The 24,530-nt window shown below is 33.0% G+C and overlaps 1 protein-coding gene across 1 annotated transcript in view; it reads left to right on the top strand.

The window, feature by feature from the left end:
- Positions 1 to 20,730, top strand: part of LOC111621537 (nucleosome-remodeling factor subunit BPTF-like) — a 93,868-nt gene extending 73,138 nt beyond the window's left edge. The window contains exons 20-22 of the mRNA XM_023363696.1: positions 6,961 to 7,156; positions 7,251 to 7,335; positions 18,018 to 20,730. Of these exons, the coding sequence (XP_023219464.1) occupies positions 6,961 to 7,156; positions 7,251 to 7,335; positions 18,018 to 18,211 (475 nt within the window). The 3' untranslated portion in view covers positions 18,212 to 20,730. The remainder of the gene's footprint in view (positions 1 to 6,960; positions 7,157 to 7,250; positions 7,336 to 18,017) is intronic.
- Positions 20,731 to 24,530: the final 3,800 nt, after the last annotated feature.

Below are 24,530 nucleotides of genomic sequence, written 5' to 3'. Positions count from 1 at the left end.
ATTTGTGTTTCTATTCTTCTCTGCCAGGCAGGCTTGTGATAGAATTGTGTTTTGTGTGTGTCTGTCTACAATTGTATTTTCAGTCCATGGCGTGTTACTATTGTGACTGTCCCAGCATATACTAATGTATGAATGTCTGAGAGTGTAGAAATTGAATGAATGTAGTTTGGTAGTAAGTGAGTGTTTACATAATTTAGTGTTTTTCCTACTACCTTTGACGTGTTGATTTTCGGTATTCGTGGCCTTTGTGTGGGATCTGTGCCTGTATATTTAGTGAGTGTTTCCTGAAATATAAGTGAGAGTGTATTAACTAAATCTATATCTATGTTATCAGTGATGGACAAGGAAGTGTCTGTAGTATCATTAATGGTAGTTGTTGTATGTGTACTATTATCAATGCTTGTTGCTGTATTATCCTGACAGGTTACATGATCTTCATTAATGTTAAATGTTTCTGTCTGTTGATGTATTTGACCAGCAACCTGTTGTTTGATAAGTTCAAGTGTTGTTTGTGGAATAAGGTTGTTGTGTATAATTGTTCTTTTTTGATCAACAACCCTTTGTTCGGTGACAGTGAGGTGAGGATATTGTTGTGTGAATCTATGGTGTAGTTGTTGTCTGTATGCTGTCATGTTTGTTTCGAGTCTTGTGATGGCATAGTAAGTACGGATGATAAACTCGTTCATTTCTGATGTCCATTTCATCCGTTGGCGTGGTTTTCCAGCCTTTGTGGTCTGTGGATGCATTGCCATAGAAACACCAAGGCTAGGTTGATTCCTCACATCTGTTGAGGACATTGCAGTTGCCATGCTTGGGCTGGCGCTGCTTCCGTCACCAGTAACCAAGGGAGACTGTGGCCTATTTTTCGAACGTGAGCCTCTACCTAACCCACAGAAGCAGGTTAGATAGAGGCTCACGTTCGAACCTTGTTAACTTGGTAGACCTTGTTAACCCAGGCGACGTCCAAGCCGATATCACACTTTGATCTGGTTACTACCATGATAAATATCTCCACAGAATGTGGGTGTGGTCACTCTTAGCTTCACTTCTCCCCATAGACCTTACTGGCATGGGTGTCCCTACCAGGAGCTTGTGCTCCAGCCTGCATTGCTCTATGGTTCAGTAAAATTACTGGGCTCTCCCACCATGACCAGGTGGTGACCAAGGAAGAATTGTTATTATTATTATTAGATAAATAAAGAAAAACTAATATATGATGATAAAAACTTTGTCATTCAGTAGGCATTTGTGTCTTATAGTTGAAGTTAAGATGGTTTCCTCTTCATATTCCCTTATTTAATACATACATCTACAACGAAGTATAATAGAGAAATGTCTTAATGTTTAAGATGGTACCTTCTAAACTGCGTACTAGTGTAATGCTTTTAATGGCTGCTCTGAAGGTATGGAATATTTATGGGGCTGATTATGCAAAGATTGTATTTCTGTTCTAACAATTTTATACAGGTATATACCATTGTGAGTTATATACTACCATAGGTTAGCCACACAAAAGGTTATTGCTTGTAGAGATCTAAGTAATATACTTAGATCTCTACAAGAGATATTGCTTGTAGAGATCTAAGTTATATACTACCATAGGTTAGCCACACAAAAGGTTATTGCTTGTAGAGATCTAAGTAATAAATATAGACTAATATTATTGTGAGAATCCAGAATAATTTATAGTTATCAAGAATTTGTTAAAATATTGAACTGACATCAAAATTAACATATTTCTGTCAAATTCATAGGAAGGGAAGTAAAACTTCCTTTGGGAAAGATGTTATCACACATCTCCAACAAACATCTGTCCATTTGTGTCAGAAATAAAATCCCGTCAGATGTTAAGAATACTAAAAACCCAATTAAAGAGAAATTTAGAATAAAAGAGAGAGAAATCATAATCTCTGGGCAGCAACCGAATGTTACATGGACTGTTATAGAGGAAGGCAGCAGTCAAGAAAGGAACAAACATTGCCACACGAAAGTATGGGTGCCATAATGAGTATATAGTCCCTCTCTGGCTCTCCATCACCCGTCTCCCATTCTTTAGCCATCTCCATATCAGAAGAGAAGCTTTACACATCAAACTTGACTAAATACACTAGTCTAGACAGAGTTATTAATAATTATTATTATAAACTCTCTCTCAGTAGTTAAAAGGGTATAGAGTTGATGTTCAATTTAGCAATAGATTATTTATGTAGTTTATTCTCATATTCATTAAATTTTGTTATTTGTTAATCTACCTGCCTGTTCTTTTGTTTAAATAGACACCAATTGAACGTACCTGCAACTCTCTCCACTCGACTATTAGCCCTCCTAAAATGCCAACCAGTGACCCAGTGAGTAGAACTAACCATTCTGACAATTAGAGGGTTTACCCTCACCTGTATTCTCACATTACATTTAAAAGTTTATATAAATTTATCAAATATTCATGTATATATTTAAATTAAAAAAGTAAATAAATTCTATTCCTATATACAGTATTACTAAAAATATTAACTTACATATCTTCAGTAAGTCGAAGAAATCCATGTAAAGTTCTTAACAAGGCGGAAAATTTTAAAGGAACAAATATATCTTCTGGTTTCAAATTTCGTATTATGGTTAAAAATTCCTCAAAGGATGAATTAATATTTAATATACAATTAAAAATGCTTATTAGAGCATGAAGTTCAAATTCATCTAAACCTGTAATATATAAAGCAATACAAGATATTAATTTATATAAAAAAAATTTCATCTAATAAATCACAAACATATTTTACCTTCAGGAGATATTGAAATTAAACATAAAGCAATACAAACGATATTCTTGCCGTGAATATTATCCAACTGTTTCAAAATCTCTCTCAGTAATAAATATAATGTTTGAGGATACTGTCGAAGTTTAGAAGTTAACTAACAAAAAAGAAATCACACATATTATATATATATATTAAATTTTCATAAAATATAAATTTTCTATTTAAGCAGCTACATCATTAAAAAATTCTGTTAATTGCTAGAACTAACCTAAAATTAACTTCTACCAAAATAATTATTATTGAATAAATGATGTGAAACAGTAAAAAATATATTTCCATTACAGAGAATTGAAATTTAACCTTCCTTTTTTACATATATTTTCCAATATCTTTATTACAAGTATATCATAAATTTTCTTTTTTCAATTGAGAAGTAATTGAGAATAATTTTATTTAGTTACATTGTATACATAAAACATCTATACACTAGAAAATTAACAAATTAATTAATTACTTTTTATCAACAACTCTCTTCTTTGTTAATTATATTATTTATCATTAAAAATATTTGNATAATTATCTCCACAGAATGTGGGTGTGTGGTCACTCTTAGCTTCATTTCTCCCCATAGACCTTACTGGCATGGGTGTCCCTGCCAGGAGCTTGTGCTCCAGGCTACATTGCTCTATGGTTCATTAAATTACTGGGCTCTCCCACCACGACCAGGTGGTGACCACGGGAGAGTCCAGCCTGCATTGCCCTATGGATCTGTAAAATTACTGGGCTCTCCCACCACGACCAGGTGGTGACCACGGGAGAGTTATTATTATTATTACTACTACTGTATTTATGCATGTATAGGTCATAAGCCACACTCCATTTATGAAACAATATAATTGAAAAAATAAAAATTTTAGTTCCACTGAGGGACAAGAGTAAAGACACAGGTATACAGAAATGTGGCAACATTGCAAATTTCAAACAGAGATGAAGTGATAGTTATTGCTTATTATTGAGTGCTTGCTCAGTGTATGTTAAACATGGGTCAATTGAGAATGAGTTACACAGCAAAGTTTAAATTGCAAATGGTGCATTATGAACAAGAAAATGGAAATTGAACGACAGGAAGTTTGATGTACACGAAAAAACATGCAGCGATAGATTCAAACAAAGGATGCTCTTGAGAAAACATTACAAAATCAGCAGTCATTTTGTAGAAAGATAGCAAAATGTCTCAACCTGGAAGCAAATCTGTTGAGATATATATTCATGAAATTTGGGCAAATGGATTTTTGGTATCTGTTGAAATGATTCAGTTTGAAGCTCAAAGGATTGTTCAAAATATGAAAATTTTCAAAAGTGAATTTAAGGGAAGTTACAGTTGGGCAAGATGTTTTATGACACAAGTTTGTGATTCAGCATTGAAATTCAATGGTGTAGTGGCTTCCTGATATGAAGAGAAACTGCTTGCATTTCAAAAATGTGTTTTCAGTTTAAGAAAGACATATGGCTATGACTTAAGGGCAATAGGCAATACAGATGAAACTCCTGTCTTCTATGATATGCCAAATGAGACTACAGTCAATCAGGCAGGTGAAAAAACAGTTCTGCTGCAAATAGTGGGAACAGAAAAACAGTGTTGTACTGTAATGCTGTGCATCACTGCTGATGGAAACAAACTGCCACCTTACATCATTTTTAAATGTAAAAACCCTGCCAAAAGAAACACTACCACCTGTAATATTAGTATGAGTTCAAGATCAAGGCTGGATGACAGAAGAACTCTACATGGATTGATTGAAGTCAGTGTGATTTTAGCATTCAGATGCACTGTTACTTTGGCAGTCCACATTTGTTGTTAACAGCCTCTGAGGACATCTGACTGAAATCATGAAAAAGATGATGAGGGAAGAGAAAAGTGACATGGTTGTGATACCAGAATATATGACTAGAATGCTGCAACCATTTGATTTATCCATCAATGATCCTTTTAAAGCTCATCTGCGACATTTCTACCATAATTGTATCAATAGATTCTCTACAACGAAGATAGTGCCAACCAGGAGGCTAAGAAAATCTTCCCTGTCTCAGATGTGCAAATGGATTGTGGTTTTGTGGAAACTAATACCAGAAGAAATGATGTCCAAAAGTTTCAAAAGTCATATCTATTTCCAATGTGATGGATGGGTCAGAAGATGATGCAGTGTATCTTGCATTATCTGGGAATGAATACTCAAGTGACATTGGTAGTGACAGTGAAGTTATACCGTAACTGAAGAACATAAACAATGGCTGTCAGTTTCAAATGAAGACATTTTGATTATAATTTTTAAATTCCTATAGTGTTATTGCTTAATTGGGACTTCAGACAGCTTCACTTTTTTTCTTAGTGCCTTTTTCTACTTCTTGCTTCTCGCACCTGGTGGCCTAAAACCTCCAAATAATCTCATTACGAGTTTTAAGGTATGTAAAGACAACTAATGGTAATAAAGGGCTTTACAAGTTTAAATTGTTTTAAAATTATTCATTATCTTGAATATAGGCCACACCCTAATGTTGGACAAAAAATTTAGGATAAAAAAATGCGGCCTATACATGTGTAAATGCAGTAATTATTGAAAATAGTGTTCTGTATACATAGTCATATTCCATTTGCTTAATAAATTACATCAGTTACATGGCATTTAGCATATTGTACAGAAATATGTAAACCTTGGATAATTCGAAGTCATGATTATTTCGTTCCTAGAATTTTAAACTAATGAGGATTTCCTGTATTACACATTATCATAGATCAAAATAAAAGTTAGTTAAAGTTTTATAGTATTTTCATGTTTATATTAATAATTGTATTTAAAATACTTCCATAAAGTACTTGCAAAAATACTTCCATAATTATAAGTATTGTAGTAATCACAAAATGAGGTTAATAAGCAAAATAGTTCTCAATAAGTATGAAACATCATCTTGAGTTTTTTTTATAATACTGTTAATTTTTAGTTCTTCATTAATTCCAAACCTGATTTCTTTGCATAATTGTTGAAATCTAGTGCTTGTGAAAATTATATGTATTAGTTTAGATGTTATAACTTTTTGTTGATACAGGTAGGCCTCCTACAACGAGGTACCTTTACAACGCGTTTTCTCTCCAACACGGTTGGAAAAATGCGGAAATTTTCTTACAACGTGGTTTATTGTATTTAGAAATGAATTAACTTTCACATAACAGAAAAATCACAACAGATCACATGATACAAGCTGCAGTTTGGCATACAGAACTGAATGTCCTTGAAAGCAGCTGTTGGTCAACATTGGCGTGTTATTCCCTTGAAAGTTTCAGGGGAAGACTGGTTTCTAGACAGATGTGCATCAGTTACTGTAAACACTCAAATATATCACTAAATTTTCAATTATTTATACTCCTTCAATAAGTGGGGACTGCAAAAACGGTCCAAAATACAGTATAAACTTCTATTGGATGTATATTTTTAACAACATAGTGAAGGGAAGTTATTTTTTGCAATTTTTACTGTCCACAAAACTGATTGAAAAAATTTTAGCCATAACAATGCCGAATGAAAAGAAAGGACCGTCGTTAAAAAGGAAATTTATAACACTTCAAACAAAGATAGAAATTTTGGATCAAATTAAAAATCAAGAGCAGATAGCTGATAGTGATAGGCATTTTAATTTAAATGAGTTGACTATTCGGTCGATTAGGCAACTGGGAGAAAAGATTAGAAATTTGGCCGTATCCAGATCATCTATTCTTGCGAAAAATGTTGCTTGTTCGAGAGCACCTATAATGGAAAAAATGGAACAAGCGCTAATATTATGGATAGAAGATATGAACAAGAAATGGTTGCCTTTAAATAAAACTGTACTTAAAGACAAAGCCTTAAAAATATTTGATTATTTAAAACAAAATGGGACAGTCGTCAGCTGATGAAACCAGTGTTAAATTTGTGGCTAGCAATGGCTGGTTTGAAAAATTCAAAAAATGCCATTCAAATGCCAAGCTTTTCTTTCTTTAGAACCAAATCCCAGTTTTTGTATTAAGTTGGTGTCTCCTATAATGCGATTTCCTACAATGCAGTATTTTCAAGGAACGTAGCTACTGTGTTGTAGGAGGCCTACCTGTACATTATTTTTGATTTTAAACTTAAATTTTTAATTTACATTTTTAAAATTTTTTTTCCTGTAGATTTTACATATGTTGTGATCAGTGCCAAGATTGGTTTCATGGAAGGTGTGTGGGTGTTCTACAAAGTGAAGCTGATTCTATTGATGAATATATTTGTCCTAATTGTCAAAAGAATACAGATATTAATCATGCCAATCTCAAACCATTAGAACCAAAAGATTATGAAAATCTTAAGAAGCTGCTCAAAAGTCTTCAGGTAAATCAGTTTATATCAAAAAAAAAATCATGAATGTGCGAAGAATTATATAAATTATACATTTTTTTTTTATTTTTATTGTTTTTCATGGTAGTCTCACAAGATGGCTTGGCCATTCCAACGACCAGTTGATAGGAAAGAAGTACCAGATTACTATATCGTTATAAAAGAACCAATGGGTAATTAACAGAATTTACAGAATGAGTCTTATAATAAATAGAACTAAATTTTATTAAGAAAATAAAATTCATTTAATTCTATTTATTATTTTTCTATTTGTATTCAATTATTTCTTACTTCTAATATAACAATGATAGAATTGGCACAAATTAATTTAATAGTTAAATAAAAGTTTTCTGTAATTATGATCTTAATCTATAAATGATTATAATGAATATATAGTCAACTCGTGTTCATGAATGGCTAGAGGAACAGTAATTAGTTCACTTTATAGAAAATTTGTATTAACAATTTTCAGGGTTATGGTCAAGGTTGTATAATAGGCAGTCAAAATCTAAATTATAATACAGTGGTGCTTTGTATAACGTACTTAATCTATTCTAGGTGCACGTCTGTTAAGTGAAAAGTCCGTTATATGAAACGCATTTTTCCATAGAAATACATGTTAAAACATAATTCATTCTGCAGCATAAAATAACCATACTGTACCATAAAAAAATGAAAATGGAGCAGTCGCCAATTATACCGGGTAGTCAGATGTTGTGAGGAGGAGGTGGAAGAACACTTTATTCACACATTCATACAGATACAGACTTTTTACATATTGCAGCAGGTGTCTTTTTATTGTTTTTTAATCGGAGTCAGATTCAGGAGAGGCTACTGGGGCTTGCAGGGTCAACTCCTCTTGTTCCATCCTTTGTCTTTTGGTAGCTGGCTTCTTGAAAAACATGTCCAAGGTGGTCTGTTTCTCTCTCTTCTTCAACACCTGTCAGAAATGATGGCCAAGGGTGTCATTGTAGAGGTCATTGATTCTGTTGGTCTCAGCTCTGTTTGGATAATAAGTGTTGGTAAACTCCTGACCCTTTCTCCATTTGACAAGGAAGTTTTTGTCAACTTTCACTCCTTCTGATGGTTTCTTGCTTTGTTTCAATTGAAATCAGCTTTGTTTTTTTTTAGAAGCCATGATTTGCACAACACTTGAATAAATGTAAATACTCTGCACTGAGGTGATGTACTGTACNTTTTGTCAACTTTCACTTCTTCTGATGGTTTCTTGCTTTGTTTCAATTGAAATCAGCTTTGTTTTTTTTTAGAAGCCATGATTTGCACAACACTTGAATAAATGTCTAATAAATAAGGGAGCAATGCTCCCTTATTTATTAGAATATATTATAAAAATAGCAGATTGTCATTGGCAACGGCAAAAGAGTGGAAACATCATTCGCACTTGTTCGCAGAAAGTCCGTTGTTCAAGGCATCTGTTATATGAGGCAACACTGTATTTTGAATTAACTGACTAAAAAAAGTTAAATAAAATTGATTTCAAAATCAAACAAAATAAGGAGACTATTTTCTGTTTAAGTGTGGAACAGCCTCTTTGTGCTCTCTGAGTGGTAAGGGGCCTAAAACCACAAATAATAATAATAAAAAGCGTTGAGCAGTATATCAGAGTGGTTAAGCAAAAGAAAACTGAAAGAAATCCACGATTTTTTCCTGTTGAAGATTGCAAAAGTATAAAATATTTTTTGGCACCAAAAGAATAAAAAAGGAGTAAAATTTGGCACAAAAATAGCCAAACCTGGCATTACTGTATGCACTCCCTGATATGCAAACTAGCATGTGTTTGCATGGGTTGCATCCATTTAAAAGGGTGGATGTCCTTAAACTTTAACCTGTTTTTTGAGTGCATTGAATGGTCTGCTAAAACCAGATGTTTGAATTGCTCTATGATTGGAAGTTGAACTTGTCTTTGTTTACTCAGAGAAAATCTAGACTACTCAAAATAGAACAATTATTATAGTACCAGTTTGCTTTTTACACTTTTCGACATGAATAATAAAATCATTATTGGAAGTAGGGTTATTTCTTGTGGTGTTGTGAAGGTAATTTACAGCCTTGTTTTAACAAATTCTGGTAAAATTTTTGTTTGCTTTAATGCCATTGTCAGTCACAACATTAATTTTCATGTTGTAACAATGGCAATTTGCTAGGGCAATGGCAGAATTTGCTTTAACATGAGAATTCATTTTATGGTGAGTTGACTGTGTATACATTTATTTATTATTTAATTCTTCACTCTGTGGGCTTTGAGAAAGAGAAAGAGTTCCATAACTTGCTAATCATCTGCCAATAATTATTTTATTAGATGGTTGATCATTGCGAATTATCTGATACTAACTATAGCTCTGAATGTTAGTTCCAGTTAACCTAACTGGAAACCAAGCTAAGAGTCCCTAATCTAACTTACAACTAGGACTAACTGAATTTATACTGAAAAAAGATAGAAAATAAGAATTAAAATACAAAGTTAAAAGGCAGCTATATACTGACAGTTGAAACAAAGCAAGAGAAAGCTAATTGCCATCCATGCTCCTGGAGTGAGTGCTCTCAAGAGCCCCACTAAGGAATATGAATGCAAGTAGATGATGGAACATCGTACGCGTGTGAATGAGTTGGTGCAGGTTGCAAGGCCAGTTGTACCCTTCAAGAATAACAGCTCTCAATAAGCTATCCTTAATGTGATTGTACCTATTAATGAAAAACTAAGTGAAGTGGTGTTTGCTCCTCCTGAATACCACAATTACATTGTGGATTGTTCCCAAGGTTAAATCTATGCAAATATTGCTTAAAGTTGACGTATCCTGTAAGTAGCTGAGTCAAGGTGTAACTAGGATAAAAGTGGCGAAGATTCACAGTAGTGTCAACCTTGGGGATGAAAGTGTAGGTGAGCCTACCAGTGGTGTCATGGTCCCAGCTGTCTTGCCAGAGAATGAAGATTTGCTTTCTTGACGTGATTGTTGATGTATGAGGTAGGAATGTAACAGAAAGTACTAGTAACTGAAGACTTTGCAGCTTGTTTGGCAAGATGGTCAGCGGTCTTGTTGCTGAGAATCCCTGCATGACCCGGGACCCATTGGAAATCTATTCTAATGTTGTTATCTAAGTGTCTGAGAATGTGGTGTATGAGATGGACAAGTTTTAAGCAGCTATCAGACTTTGCAATCCTGTGTAAAGCTACCCTACTGTCAGAATAAATGTGATAGTGTAAATAGTGTCTTTTGTCCTTCCTACACCTAATGTGAATTAAGCTCATATAAATAGCTAATGTTTCCGCCTGTGCTATTGAGCAGTGTGTACCTAGAAGGAAGCAAGCTCGTGGCCTAAGTTGGAGTAAACTACAAAGGCAGCACCCATCTTGGAACCTTTGGTGTAAATCCTAAACATGGGATGATCACCTGGATCTTTGAAGTAAACATCAGGGGCAAGCTAGTGGGAGGGGTGGTAATTGTAAGTCAGAAGGGTATTTTTGTTGATGCTGAAGTTTTTGATATCATCGATCAAGGTCAAACTGGGGGAATCTTACTTACTCTAATCATTTTATTGACATCTGAGTCGCTATAATCTCTCCAGAGTAAGGTGACGAGATTTCCTGGCAAATAATACATTTAATTTCTAAGTTGATAGGTTTCAATTCTGACATTACCAAAAGGGCACTAGTGGGTGCGGTCCTATAAGCCTTACAAATGCAGAGAACTGCAATCCTTTGAACAGATAAGATTTTACAGTTATGGACTTTGGTGGCCACGTGATCCCAGACCTGTACAACATAGTGGAGTGCTGGCTGAATTGCCCCCCTGTAAATAAGCTTAGTAGTGTTAAGGCCAAGGCCCCATGTGTTCCTAGCAATACTAATGTGGGCGTTGGCCGTCTTTTTAGCTTTGTCTGTGATATATTTGATGTGGGGTGTGAAGTTAAGTCTCTCATCAAGAGTAACACCTAAATATTTAATTTCCATTGTTTGCTTTTGCATTTGTCTGTGTTAATGGGTTGCCTATGCTTAATACTCCACTGATGAATGTTATTGAGAATGTTGTTGCATATGTCCTGTAAGCATTCACTGTTTCTGTGTGAAGCTAGGATAATGCAGTGTGAGGACAGGCATTGTTGTGAAGAGGGAAGTCAAATGACCAGGGATCTCCTTTGGAGAGCATCCTGGATCATTTGAATTTGGTTGTACAGATTGCTTGTTGTACAGAGCATAGTGTCCTGGTACTGTAACGAATTGATTGCATCTCTTTTATCCAGAAATTTGATAAGAAGCAGTCTGTTTCAAAAAATCAAGTTAGCTTGATCTTCCCCATATTGTTTTGAATAGCCTTTGGATTCTTGGGAAAAGGGGATTTTGGATGTTTCCATTAATGATTCTAGCACTTGGTGCCATCATTTTCAGCCTGATGCAAGTTTCATCACCAGCCACAATTTATGACAGATTATCTCCTTCCAACCTGTATTAAAAACAAGAGATGTTCCAAATGGTTTGCCTTCTGATTGGTGTTCAAGTGATGAGAAATCTATTGCATATAGATCTTTAGTGAAGATGATCATAATGATATGAGTAAAGCACTGTGACTAAAATTCACTAAACAAGCAAGCTTGTCCTTTGTGATATGTTTGTTATTGTGAGTAAGTTTGTCTGTTCTTTCAATGGTGCCATTGCATGTTGCAGATTTCAAATGATCTGTCAAAGTATATTTGTTGGCAGTGTACCCTTTTCAAAAATTTATACTTTCGTCTGTGATGGTTGTCAGTAATATACTAACTTTACAGTTATTTGTCAATGTATTTTGGGTGACTTCACTCCTTCAGTCAAAATGTGCATAACAGCTCGGTGTTATTTCTTTGTCAAATCCATTGTGGAAGGAAATAGTCTGATAATAAGTATATTTGATGTTCGTGCTATCTTATTCACTAGTGATAAATGTGATGTACAAGAATGTGAGAGAAAATTTTCTACAGATGAATCATCTCTTAGTACAGTACATTATGTGTAGTGTAGTGTCAGATCGATTATCAAGCTGTATCAGGTTTTCTGATCTTCATATACTGATCATCAGGCCCTATGAGAAAAGAGTACAGCTGGAGCCACAAGATTTAGAGGACCATCAGAGGAAAAACTTCAAAAATTGCTTGTTTTCTGATTTTTTCCAAATAATGAAATATCTTTAGTCAAGGCTAACATTTATACTAGATTATTTTTCTACTTCAATATCATTATTTGTATAAGCAGGGTCTCCAAAAGGAGACCCAAAATGGTCTTTGCACCAACAGCTCTCCATTCTCATGGAGGCTGTAGATCATCTTACAAGTATCAGAAATAAGCTACTATTATATTATATATGAAGACTGGCCTAATTATCAGAAGGAAGTGGCAATTTTTTCATAATTCTCTCATTGGATAAAGTATAGCATGAGATGGACAGCAGATAATTGGAACATAAAAATTATTGTGTTTGCATCATGGACACATCAGAAAATTGGTTGTCTGATCATGATGTAGTTGATTGCAAGAGCAACGAAAAAATTGAGATGAGACCAGACAGGTTTGGGGTAAGGAGGAAATGCCTTGAGAACTCATAATTAATGAGTTCTCCAAGGCATTTCCTCCTTACACCAAATTTAATTAGTTCACTAATTAGAGGTTAAAATACATTTCAACAGTTTAATTTATATTATATATAGCATTTGCCAGGGAAAATTCTCTAAAGAGGGGATTTTTAATTAGAGGTTTTACTGTAAATACTTTATTAAATATACACAAAATTAGTCTTCAATTCAATCACAATACAGTGGTACCTCGGTATACGTCTGCTTTAGAATACGTCCAATTCAGAATAAGTCCTGTTTGGACAAAACAAATTTTGCTCGGTATACAACTTTTGTTCAGTATACGACTTAATTCAATTATATGCGCCATCTATGAACAAGTAGTACTATCGGTGTACTAGACCAGACTATTTTCCGGTGCCATGGTTTATAACTTTGTTAAATTTCTTCTGATTTTAATTTGTAAGTAAAATTTTATTATTTTTATTAATCATGAATTGCAAAAAGACAAATGAAAAGCAACAGAAAACTAAAAAAATGACTAGAATCACAATGGAATTGAAAAAAGAGATTGTTGAGAAATGTGAAGGTGGCATGCATGTCCGAGAATGACGATATCGACAATCGTGAAGAATAAAGACATTATTAAATCGACTAATGTTGCGAAAGGGGTTAAATCAATTTCTAAACAGAGATCGAAGACATTAGATCATGTTGAGAAATTGCTTTTGCTTTGGATAACTGAAAAACAGTGTGCTGAAGACAGTGTATCAGAAGCAATTATTTGTGAGAAAGCTAAAAAGATACATGCTGATCTCATAAAAAATCAAGCAGGAATTAGCAGGAAAGCGAGGTGTTTAAAGCCAGCCATTTTTTTTTTACATGAGAATGGATTAATCATTTTTACATTACTTCTTATGGGAAAGGTTGGTTCGGTATACGTCCTATTTGGTATAAGTCCAAACATCAGGAACGGATTAAGGTCGTATACTGAGGTTCCACTGTAATTCCTTCCAACATCATACATTTATAACAAATTAGCATTGGGAACACTGGCAGAAGTTCTCTTGTTTTAGCATCTTGTCATATCTGTCACAGCTTTTTGGGTATCTTTTGCTGAATAATAATAATGATTTTTCATTGATGTCTTCATTTTCAGAAATAGGGAGAATTTTTCAAAGTTATATCAGAACTGTATTTGGGGATTAGAAAACAGGAATATGCATGAGTTTTTGGGTCAGAAATCATAATAATTGAAGAATAAGTGAGAAAAACTGTTATGATGGCAAATCTGATCTTTGCAGACACAATGAGATATGTCTTTGATCTAAGAGAAAATTCTATTATTGCAAAAATCAATACAATATTCTTTCTAAGGAAAAACAGACTGTATTAATCTAGTGCTATTTTTATTAGAACAAATTTATAGAACAAGGTAATGTCTTAATTTCTCACTTTATAAGAATTTAAGACAAATCTCATTAACCTTAGTTTTTATTAATTGTCAATTTAAATGAATCGTCATTATAATTTAAAAATTAATAATTAAATTGTGACCATGAAAAGTAATATAAAAAATTTTGATAAAGTTTATAATATTTATAATATATATTCTTGAAACTTCAAATTAATTTAATTTAAATAAATTATATAAATCATCATGAGAATTTTCTTTCTATTTGTGACAATATTCTAGTAATGCTCTTTTATGATTCATTTGTTTGAATTTTTATCAGAAAAAGGTTTATTTGGCTTTGACTATTCATATTAAGAAAAATGCCAAAACAGTATGTTGAAAGGTTCTGAAATACAATGAAGTGTTTTTGGAAAAATCCATGTAATATTCATTCAAAGAAATTGATACTATTCCACTATTCCAAATATTTCATAAGAAAATTAAAATTTTCCAAAAAACTGTTTTAGTGTAGAGTCCAAAATCTTTTAAATTGTTATTCATTTATTCAAAATTTTCATACCATTCTTTGTCTGTTAGGAATTTTTTCTAACTGCAATATTAATTTGGATTTAATGTTAAATGTTTGTTAAATGATTCTGGATTACTCAGAATACTTAAGAGAAATTAACTACAGAGAAATTATTTTTATCTATAATCTTAAGGTATTGTATTTTAAATATGTACTATATAACATTTATGTTCAGTCATATAATAATCAATATATATATAAATGTTTTTTTAATGGTCTTTAAATGATAGCTTTTTCTCTCAATATTTTTAACACTTATAATTCCAAATACACTCATTGTCATAAGAATTAGTGCACCAAGAAGGAGTTGTCATATTGTTGCAAAACTTGGCATGCAGATAAGTCTCAAGTAGATATGGAAATGATTAGAGTTATAGCATGATGGCTCATTGTGTAATGCCAAAAGAAGGCATTAAAGTGCATCCCCCTTGGACTATAAAAAAAGTATGCAAAGACATCCTGTCTGCAGTTTACCTGTTGAAGAGGGAGATGCCTTTACGTCACAATTGAAGACCATTTGAACAAAATTGAATAAATTTAAAATGAAGATTGCCTTGTGTTGTGTGTCTGAACTATATGGTGTTCAAAAACGCCAACCATTTGAACAATTAACCAAGTTTGAGAGGGGGAAGAATCATTGGGTTGAGAGAAACCAGATGGTCATCTTGTTGAATAGCTCATGCTTTCTAGGTCATTCTGACTATAATATGAGGAAGTGTTGGACCAGTGGACAAGAGAGAACCTGCACATACAGCACCCTGGCTCAGGATACCCTTGGCAGACCACTAGCCAAAAGGACCGCCTGGTCCTCCGACAAGCATGCACACAGCTGACTATTATTGTCTGCCATCCAGACACAAGTGGTGCCATCATTACAGGCCCATGTGTCTTTCTATACCATTTTGAAGTGACTGGATGAGGAACATTTAGTATCATGGCAGCCATTACATGTGCTGCTATTGACAGCCACCAGTCACCTCTGAAGTGGTGTCACTTCCGATGAAATTAGACTGTAATGGAATGGAACTGGGTCATCTACAGCAATGAATCCAGATTCAGTTTAGGCACTGATGATGGCCATGTTTGTGTCTGGAGGACCAATGGTGAATGCCTCAATCCTGCTATTCCAAGCAGGATTGAGGTGATTGGCTAACCCCACAACCAGTGTGGTGTTCTGGAGTGCCATCACATACTACAGCTGGTCATCTCTAGTAGTGATCCAAGGGACCATGATAGCTCACTGGTATATTAGTGACATCCCGCAGCCACACATGTTGCCTCTCATGGCAGGGCTTCCAAGAGCCATTTTCCAACAGGATAATGCTTGACCACACACAGTAAGGGTGTCACAGGACTGCTTCTGCCAAATTGCCACACTTTCCTGATTTGTCACCAATTGAACATGTCTGGGATCACCTGGGATGCCAAGTTGGACAGCCTAGGAATTTGGCTGAACTAGAGGACTGTTTGCAGCAATTGTGAACTGAGATGCCACAGAACACCATACGGCACCTGTATGCCTCCATGCCTGCTCATATCACATCATGTATTCACACTAGAGGTAGCCCAATAGGGTACTCCTTTCATTTGTAGTTTTTCCTGCAATAAACCTTTTATTTTCATTTTGTAATCACTTATTTATATCACTATTATGCTCACACATGTACAATATCATTCGATTCTGACAACTCCTCCTTGGTGGGCAAATTTTTATGGCAATGAGTGTATATACAGTAGAGCACCGATTATCCGACTCAATTGGGGACTCAGGTTGGTCGGATAACTGAAAAAATCAGATAACCGAAAAGAATGAAAAAAATACATTATTAGTATAGTATATTAGTATATCCCATGTAATTAGTATATTAGTATATCGCTATTAACCAACTTCGCGTTGAATTTTCATCGATGTTAAGCCTAACAAATTTTTTTTTAAATAATAATCTTTGCTATTGTATCATTAAAAATTATTTTTAAATTATTTTATTGCTCACAAAACAAACAACCACTCATAATTAGAAAATTAAGCCTCGTTTAAATACTGGCCTCCCTTCAATGGTTGAGTCGGTGTTGTCGTCTAAAACATGCACAAATTTAATGAAAATAATATTAAAGTAGCCAAGACATAGCCAAATATTGTAGTGCCACATCAGTAGTGGACATTTGAAATTTGCCGACTAGAATGGTCGGTTAACCGATGTGACGGTTAATCGGGGTTGGATAATTGATGCTCTACTGTACTTAAATCAGAAATTTTTTATAACTTATAAACTGCATTTTTATTTTGAGGCATATTCAGAAAGTTCAGCTTTGAAAAAGTTTAAAGAATTTAAATAGTTTTATCACATTTTACATATATTACTTTCTTGGAAAAATGATTTGAGATGTGTAGGATGTGAACTTGAATCAACTTGTGCTTTACACTTACTATTACAAGGCAAAATTTTTGTATACTCATTGTAAGATTAGCTATCTGCAATGTTAGCATTTCTACACTACATTTCAGGTCATTATCATCATAAAAATGCTTGCCAATCAGGAACTTCTTCATGACTAAGAAAATATAAAAGTAAAAGGCATGAAATATTAAGAACCAGCAATTTTTTTGCGTTATGAAAATGTCAGGCCACAAACTGCTGCTCACTCTCAAATCCTCATCACTTTATTTGGATAGAAACAGACTACCTCCCATACACCCCTGACTTAACACCAAATGACTTTAGTCTCCTCTTACTTTTGAAGTAGTACCTAGTTGCCCAGCATTTTGACAACAATGGTAACCTGAAAGAAGCTGTGAAGAAGTGGCTAATATAGCAGGCAGCCATATTCTATGAAGAGTATGTATAAAAAAATTCTCTCACTGCAAATAGTGCCTCAATAATGGAGGTGACTATATGGAATAGAAGTAGTATGTGTTAAAAAATAAAATTTTTCAATTGTTTTTTAAAACTAAACTATATATACTTTCTGAATATGTGTCCTAAAAGTTTAGATAAAAACTATTGTAATTTATAAGCTGCACATTTCAGTATTGCACTTGATCTGATACTTGAAGAAAACATCTTTTCTTCTGTGGTAACATAAATTGTGAAAATTTTTCAATTTCCAGCTTTAGAAAATTATTTTTAGTAAGTGCAGTTAAAAAGTTTAAAGTTACAGTGCAAATTTCCTAATTATTTTAACCATTTGCTTAATAATTGTATGAGTTTCTCAATTATATTAATTTTTCTTTGTTAATAATTCTTAGGGAATAAAATAAACTATTAATAGGATCTATCAAATTAATTATAATTTATGTTTTGTCATTTCAGATTTGAAGACAGTGGAACAGAAATTAAATAATCGTTTGTATCATAAATTAGCAGATTTTATTGGTGATATGACAAAAATATTTGATAATTGCCGCTATTATAATCCACGGAATTCCTCATTTTATCAGTGTGCTGAAGTTTTAGAATCTTTCTTTGTACAAAAAATCAAATGTTTCAGACAAAGTATCACATGATGATTGGTAAAAAAAAATTTTCCTGCATTTAATAAAATCATCTGGTCAAATTCTTCCAGATATACATTTATATATCGTGCATAGTGCAAATTTATAGGCGTCACGGTACCAGCTTTTAACCGTCAGACATCTGATTTAGCCTGTGTTTTGATTCTATGCAGTAAACAATGAAATGTGCAAGGTGTCAAAGGTAATGTTGACTGATCCATTCCACATCAGAGAGAGAGAGAGAGTGAAAACGCTGTGATTGTGAAAAGAGGCAGTTATGTACATGGGATTTGCAATAGTGTTGACAACTTTTTAACTTCATTTGAACTTTGTTGTGTAAATATTGGTTAACTCCAAATCACATCAAACTCAAAAATATGGGAGAAAGGATGCAAAATTTCAAGGCACAATAAGTCGCTTCAAGTTAAGAGCGATTCTCAAAAAATGGTAGATTACCGAATAAAAAATTCTATTTCGGTTACATTGCACTTTTATGTGAATTACTGTAGAGACATATATTGTGAATATCAAAAAGATTAAAAATCAGATGAAGAAATTGTATTTCATGTCCATGCTAATTAACTCTGCAAACAAGACCAGTGTGTTTTGATATATTTGTCTGCAAATTGGCACCATCAGAAACCATTATCCTTGTAATGTAATCCCCTAAAGTAATAACGAAACAAAGATAACATGGTAGTTTTGTAAGCAATTCTGTGCTGTACTATATACAAAAAGACATGACTTTCTGTCGTTCTCATGGGATGGATTATTTTTTTACAATGCAGACAATGGAGAGGAAACTAAAAGCACCAATCCCATCTTCAATAAGCACATTGTAATTGTCTGTTTCATGAGTTTTACATCTCACATTTATAGATCCATCAGAGTGCTTCATTCTGTTTTCATGGCTGTATTTATTTAGTAAGACATTGATGATACTATCATTAGCAAATCTTCATAAAAACAATCTTCATATTGTTCAAACTGTCCTTGCAGTTGTACAAACATTTATGTCATGATGCTTTTCTGTATCGGTGAACAGAAAAATCATATTCTGTTCCGTAGACAGTAACATTTCTTGATATTGTGTAAATGTCATTTGTATCTTTAATAAATTATCTACAGAGTGAGTTTGAGTCTCTTCAGGGTACGTTTACTTGCCTATCATTGATAACGGAAAATTGTTCAAAGTATCATGTAAAGGACTCAAATCGTTTAATATTAAAACATTCTTTAAACATATCGACTAGGGTTTCTTATTGTAAAAATATTAGTTCGTTGGAAAACTAAGCATTTTATAATGATAATTAAATCAATTTCTATTTTATACTGTTTTTCTCTCTCCAGTAATTGAACTCCAAATTCATGTTTTAAAATTCTTTTGTTTCTTACTTTTTGAAGCTTTACTTCTTCTGCATAAAATAATATCTTTCCTTTTTTAACAAAAGTGTAACATAACATAAAAATTAAAGCAGAATAACATATTTTAAACACATTTCAAAAAGAGATACGTTAAAGAAGGGATATTAAATGTAAACCTTTTACACGAAATTAGGACGGGCACTCACAATTATTTTGATCTGTTCATAACCTTCCATCAAGAATAAAAAGAAATTAGGGAAAAGAAAAAGCAAGAAGCATGTGAACACTTGAAATATTTAGAAAGCAAAATACGATCAAAATAATGCAATGACATGATCGGGATATCCACGTCTAGTCATTTGGTGAGAGCCAGTAAATGGAAGATCGTACCAATTTTTAAAAAAATTTATGATACTTGAAATTAATAAAGTATATTTAAAGTCAATAAACTGTTACTTATGTTGCACGTTTAATGTGGCGATAAACTACTTGAACAGAGAGCAACCTCGTATACAATTGTCTTTATCTAAATTGCTTTCCCCTAGTTATTGGCAATAATGAACCGAGTACTTATAATGAAAGTAAAATTTTATTGAATTTCTTATTTAATTATCGGTACAGCAAAACTAAAACATGTAACACTTCATTACGAATTTTTTCGTAACATTAATTTAATTATAAATATTAATGCTAAGTTTTATATACGGTGGAAAAAACTTCATATTCGCGGAATGATTGACATTTAGACCACTCTCAATGACTCATCCAGGTTGGAGAATATGGATGCTATTCTAGTCAGATTTGGGGGGCGCGTCCCCCTATCCTTTTTCGGAAATGTTAATTATCTTAGAATTTCTTAAATGTTATCAAATCAAAGTCATGCGATATGAGTTGTTATATTTAAGTAACAAAACCGATTGATTTGGATCAAGAGAATGCTGCATCACCATAAGCACTCCCCTCTGCATACGCCCGACCACGCTCGTATATTGTTTCATAGTTTCTCCAGTTACGTTTATATCGCACGCACTCGTGTATTTGATATCGGTGTGGATTCTAAACGAAGTTCGCGCAGTTTTAATCAATGCTTTTTTAATTCTTACAAATTAACAGTCGACTAAACAAAGACTCCAATGCAAATATCAAAAAAGGCCAAAGAAAGGTAAGATTTTGTTTTTTTTCATTACAGATTGTATGAACTTAATGTCTATTTTATTTTCATAGTTTTAAATCGCAGACACATTTCATGTAATCATTTCCAACATGCAAAAATTATTATTATTTACAGTTTTCCACTTTCGACAATAACTTAAATAATTAAAAGATATTAATTGCCATTAATATCTTTTAATTATTTAAGTTTATTTTCATAAAATAATAATGATAAGATATTAATTGCCATTGTCGAAAATGGAAAACAACTCTAAATAATAATAATCTTTGCATGTTGGAAATGATTTTGACATAAATATTTAATTCAGGTCGTCTTTTTATTTACTATTATTTTATATACAGGTAACCCCCGTATAACACGGCACTTCTATAGCACGGATTCACTCTAACACGGTTCGAGAATTGGTACCATCCCCCGTATAACACGGTACTTTTATAGCACGGATTTACTCTGACACGGTTCGAGAATTGGGTAAAACCCTCGTACAACAGGAAACGTAATAAATTTTTACATACTTAAGTAATAATAGTTCACGAAAATTATTATTTTCGTGAACTATTAGTACTTAAGTATGTAAATTTTCTCTTCTCGCCTTCTGTCGATACACGTGGTCCTTCTCGAAACTTGTTTCAATGTTGCCAGATCGCGACGCTTCTGCTTCTGATGTTGCCGAATGTTTTTCCCTTATTCCATACTTGCTTTATTCTTCATAAGTGCTTAGCACCATATAAGGAAATTTATAAAGACCTTTTAACTAGAAGCAAGCAATCTAAAATTACATACATTTTGCAAAAGGTAAAGCATGGATCTGAAGATAATGCAGAAAAATGCTCAGAGGATAAGGATAACTTGCCAAAAAGAAAACGCTCTCGGTTAATTAATAGTGTTTTTAGTGATGACGAAGAAAACATTGTTTAATTTATATTAATATGTATCACTTAAAAAATTTTTAATGAAGATATTTATCTTAATTATAAAAATATACTAGCATGTTTTTTAATTTTTGGAACCTAACTCTCCTTTTCGTATTAGTTCTTTGTTTCGTATAACACGGATTCGCATAACACGGCAATTTTTGGAACGTAACTACCGTGTTTTACGGGGGTTACCTATACTGTATTCAAAAGAAAAATTGGAAATAAATGTTCATTTCATAATGAAAAATAAAAGTTATACAAAAATGTAATCTTTATCTTTTTAAAAATTTATAAAGAAATATAAGTTTTATCTTATTTTTTAACAAACAATTTTCTTAAACATATAGACTTTTTTTAATATTTTGTTTATCACTTCTATGGGATTACCATAATGTCAATACTACTACAGTGTTCACGGCATTTTTACTTATTCATATAAATAATTTTGTAGCATTAATTTGTTCCAAAATTTTGATATTTTTAGGAAATTGTTTTCTCTTCCTCCTCTGATGCCTATATTGGAATATGGCGAAAATTTCAAACCGTTTTAGTAAGTCCAAAAGAGTTTAGTCTAGGTTGATGACTAGTCGTCCGCAGCACTGCCACAACTACTTCAGGAGTCTTGGAAATTATCCATCGTTTCTTAGGGTATCACGAAGAGATAGATAGTGGGGAAGTTTAATTGAATTTCAAATATTTCGTCTAATCTCCCTCACCTGAGAATTGTCTGAGTTTTTGTCGAGTATCTCTAATACATTTCATTGAATTCAAAGTTCTGTCTTACGTAAGTACTTTAGAAAGATGAAATATCTGTTAGCTTTAATTTTTTGGATTATTTTATTAAATCAATGATACTACTCATACTCTCGTAGTAAGTATACTCCTTTACACAGGAATCGAATTTCGATTGATAATTAAGGAAATTAGCCTACTACAAATAGAATAATCTTTTTGAGACAGTTTAAATGAAAAATTGATAGTTTCTTTTAAGATATGTCGATTGATAAGCACGATTTAACATTTTTCTAAAACATCACTTAGATATATCGCTAGAATGTTTCACAGGCAAGCTTAAATCTTAGACACACTATAGTTGTGTCTATTAGGGATTGTATACCGGTTAACCGATAAATTGACAAAAAAACATTCGGTAAACTTACCGGTAAATTTTTGAAATTTACCGGTAATTCGGTAAATGAAAAATCCATACGGGGGCGCGTCCCCCTATCCTTTTTCGGAAATGTTAATTATCTTAGAATTTCTTAAATGTTATCAAATCAAAGTCATGCGATATGAGTTGTTATATTTAAGTAACAAAACCGATTGATTTGGATCAAGAGAATGCTGCATCACCATAAGCACTCCCCTCTGCATACACCCGACCACGCTCGTATATTGTTTCATAGTTTCTCCAGTTACGTTTATATCGCACGCACTCGTGTATTTGATATCGGTGTGGATTCTAAACGAAGTTCGCGCAGTTTTAATCAATGCTTTTTTAATTCTTACAAATTAACAGTCGACTAAACAAAGACTCCAATGCAAATATCAAAAAAGGCCAAAGAAAGGTAAGATTTTGTTTTTTTTCATTACAGATTGTACGAACTTAATGTCTATTTTATTTTCATAGTTTTAAATCGCAGACACATTTCATGTAATCATTTCCAACATGCAAAAATTATTATTATTTACAGTTTTCCACTTTCGACAATAACTTAAATAATTAAAAGNCGGTAAACCGGTATTTTAATTTTCATTTACCGAATTACCGGTAAATGAAAAGTCGGTAAATTTACAATCCCTAGTGTCTATTGTACCAGAACCCCTTTAGCCGCCACTCGAAATCATGAAGTGGCGTTTCCACTTCCCAGGATGAAAACCGAGGAGTTGAATTTGTTTACAACGATAACGTGTAATATGTAAACGAATGGATGTGACCAACAAATTAGAAAATGTTCAATTCTGAATATTAACGTCGGGGTGTTTGTAAGAATGTGTTGTAATGAAACTGAAGAAATCAGAATCTTCGCCGTGTTCGAGATGGTAACATCTCGGTTGAGATTTAGTCATTGCACTCGGACCGGGCCAAGACGGAGCGTGTAATCTGTGACACACATTCTGCTAAATATCTAGCAATCGCGTAACTTGGATTTGAATCGCCGTATTCCACGTCGAACGAAAGCGTGCTCCCGGGATTCGACTACTATACGAAATTATACCAACCGAAACTCGGTCTTACGAAATTCCAAATGATTATTTAGCGAATATTTCAGAACTAAGCTTATAATACAAAGTATCGCTTCTTTAATAATAATTATCAAATACGTAATTTCAGCTATTGTTAATTGCAGTGTTATTTTCTTTTTTGTTTCAAAATTACTGAAATTTATACAGAATTTAAATAATTCAATATTTAAGTTTTTATCTCTTTGTACCCGTACAATAGCAAATATCAGATGAAATAATATAGAGAAAAATTCTTCTGAAAAGAACAATAAAAATATCTCCCATTCAACCATATCCGTAAAGTCAAAATGAAACGCATTCGGGCTGTGACATTTTTTAATTAAATTTTCTTTCGTTTAAATAAAAAATAAATTTTATATTTATTAATTTTTTAAAATAAATGAATTCTAACAAAATACAAATACATTTTAAATACTGTAGAAAATGCAACAATTTAATTTATTAAATATGTATCAATAGTTTTCTTTGTAGTATCTGTGTTTAGTAGTTAAATTATTTTGACCCAATTGAATTTGATTATTATTGATTCATTCCTTTCTTATCCCCGCTCTAAATAAGTATTCTATTTTTCTGAATGAGCCAGATTCTGAACAAGGAGCTGAAGTAGCTAGATCGCACACTTCTTAGT

Source organism: Centruroides sculpturatus, unplaced genomic scaffold, assembly GCF_000671375.1.
Source record: "Centruroides sculpturatus isolate CEXI.00-Female unplaced genomic scaffold, Cexi_2.0 scaffold272, whole genome shotgun sequence".
In the NCBI taxonomy this organism is placed as follows: Eukaryota; Metazoa; Arthropoda; class Arachnida; order Scorpiones; family Buthidae; genus Centruroides; species Centruroides sculpturatus.
Note: the sequence above shows the minus strand (reverse complement) of the source record. Positions and strands in the feature narration are given on the sequence as shown.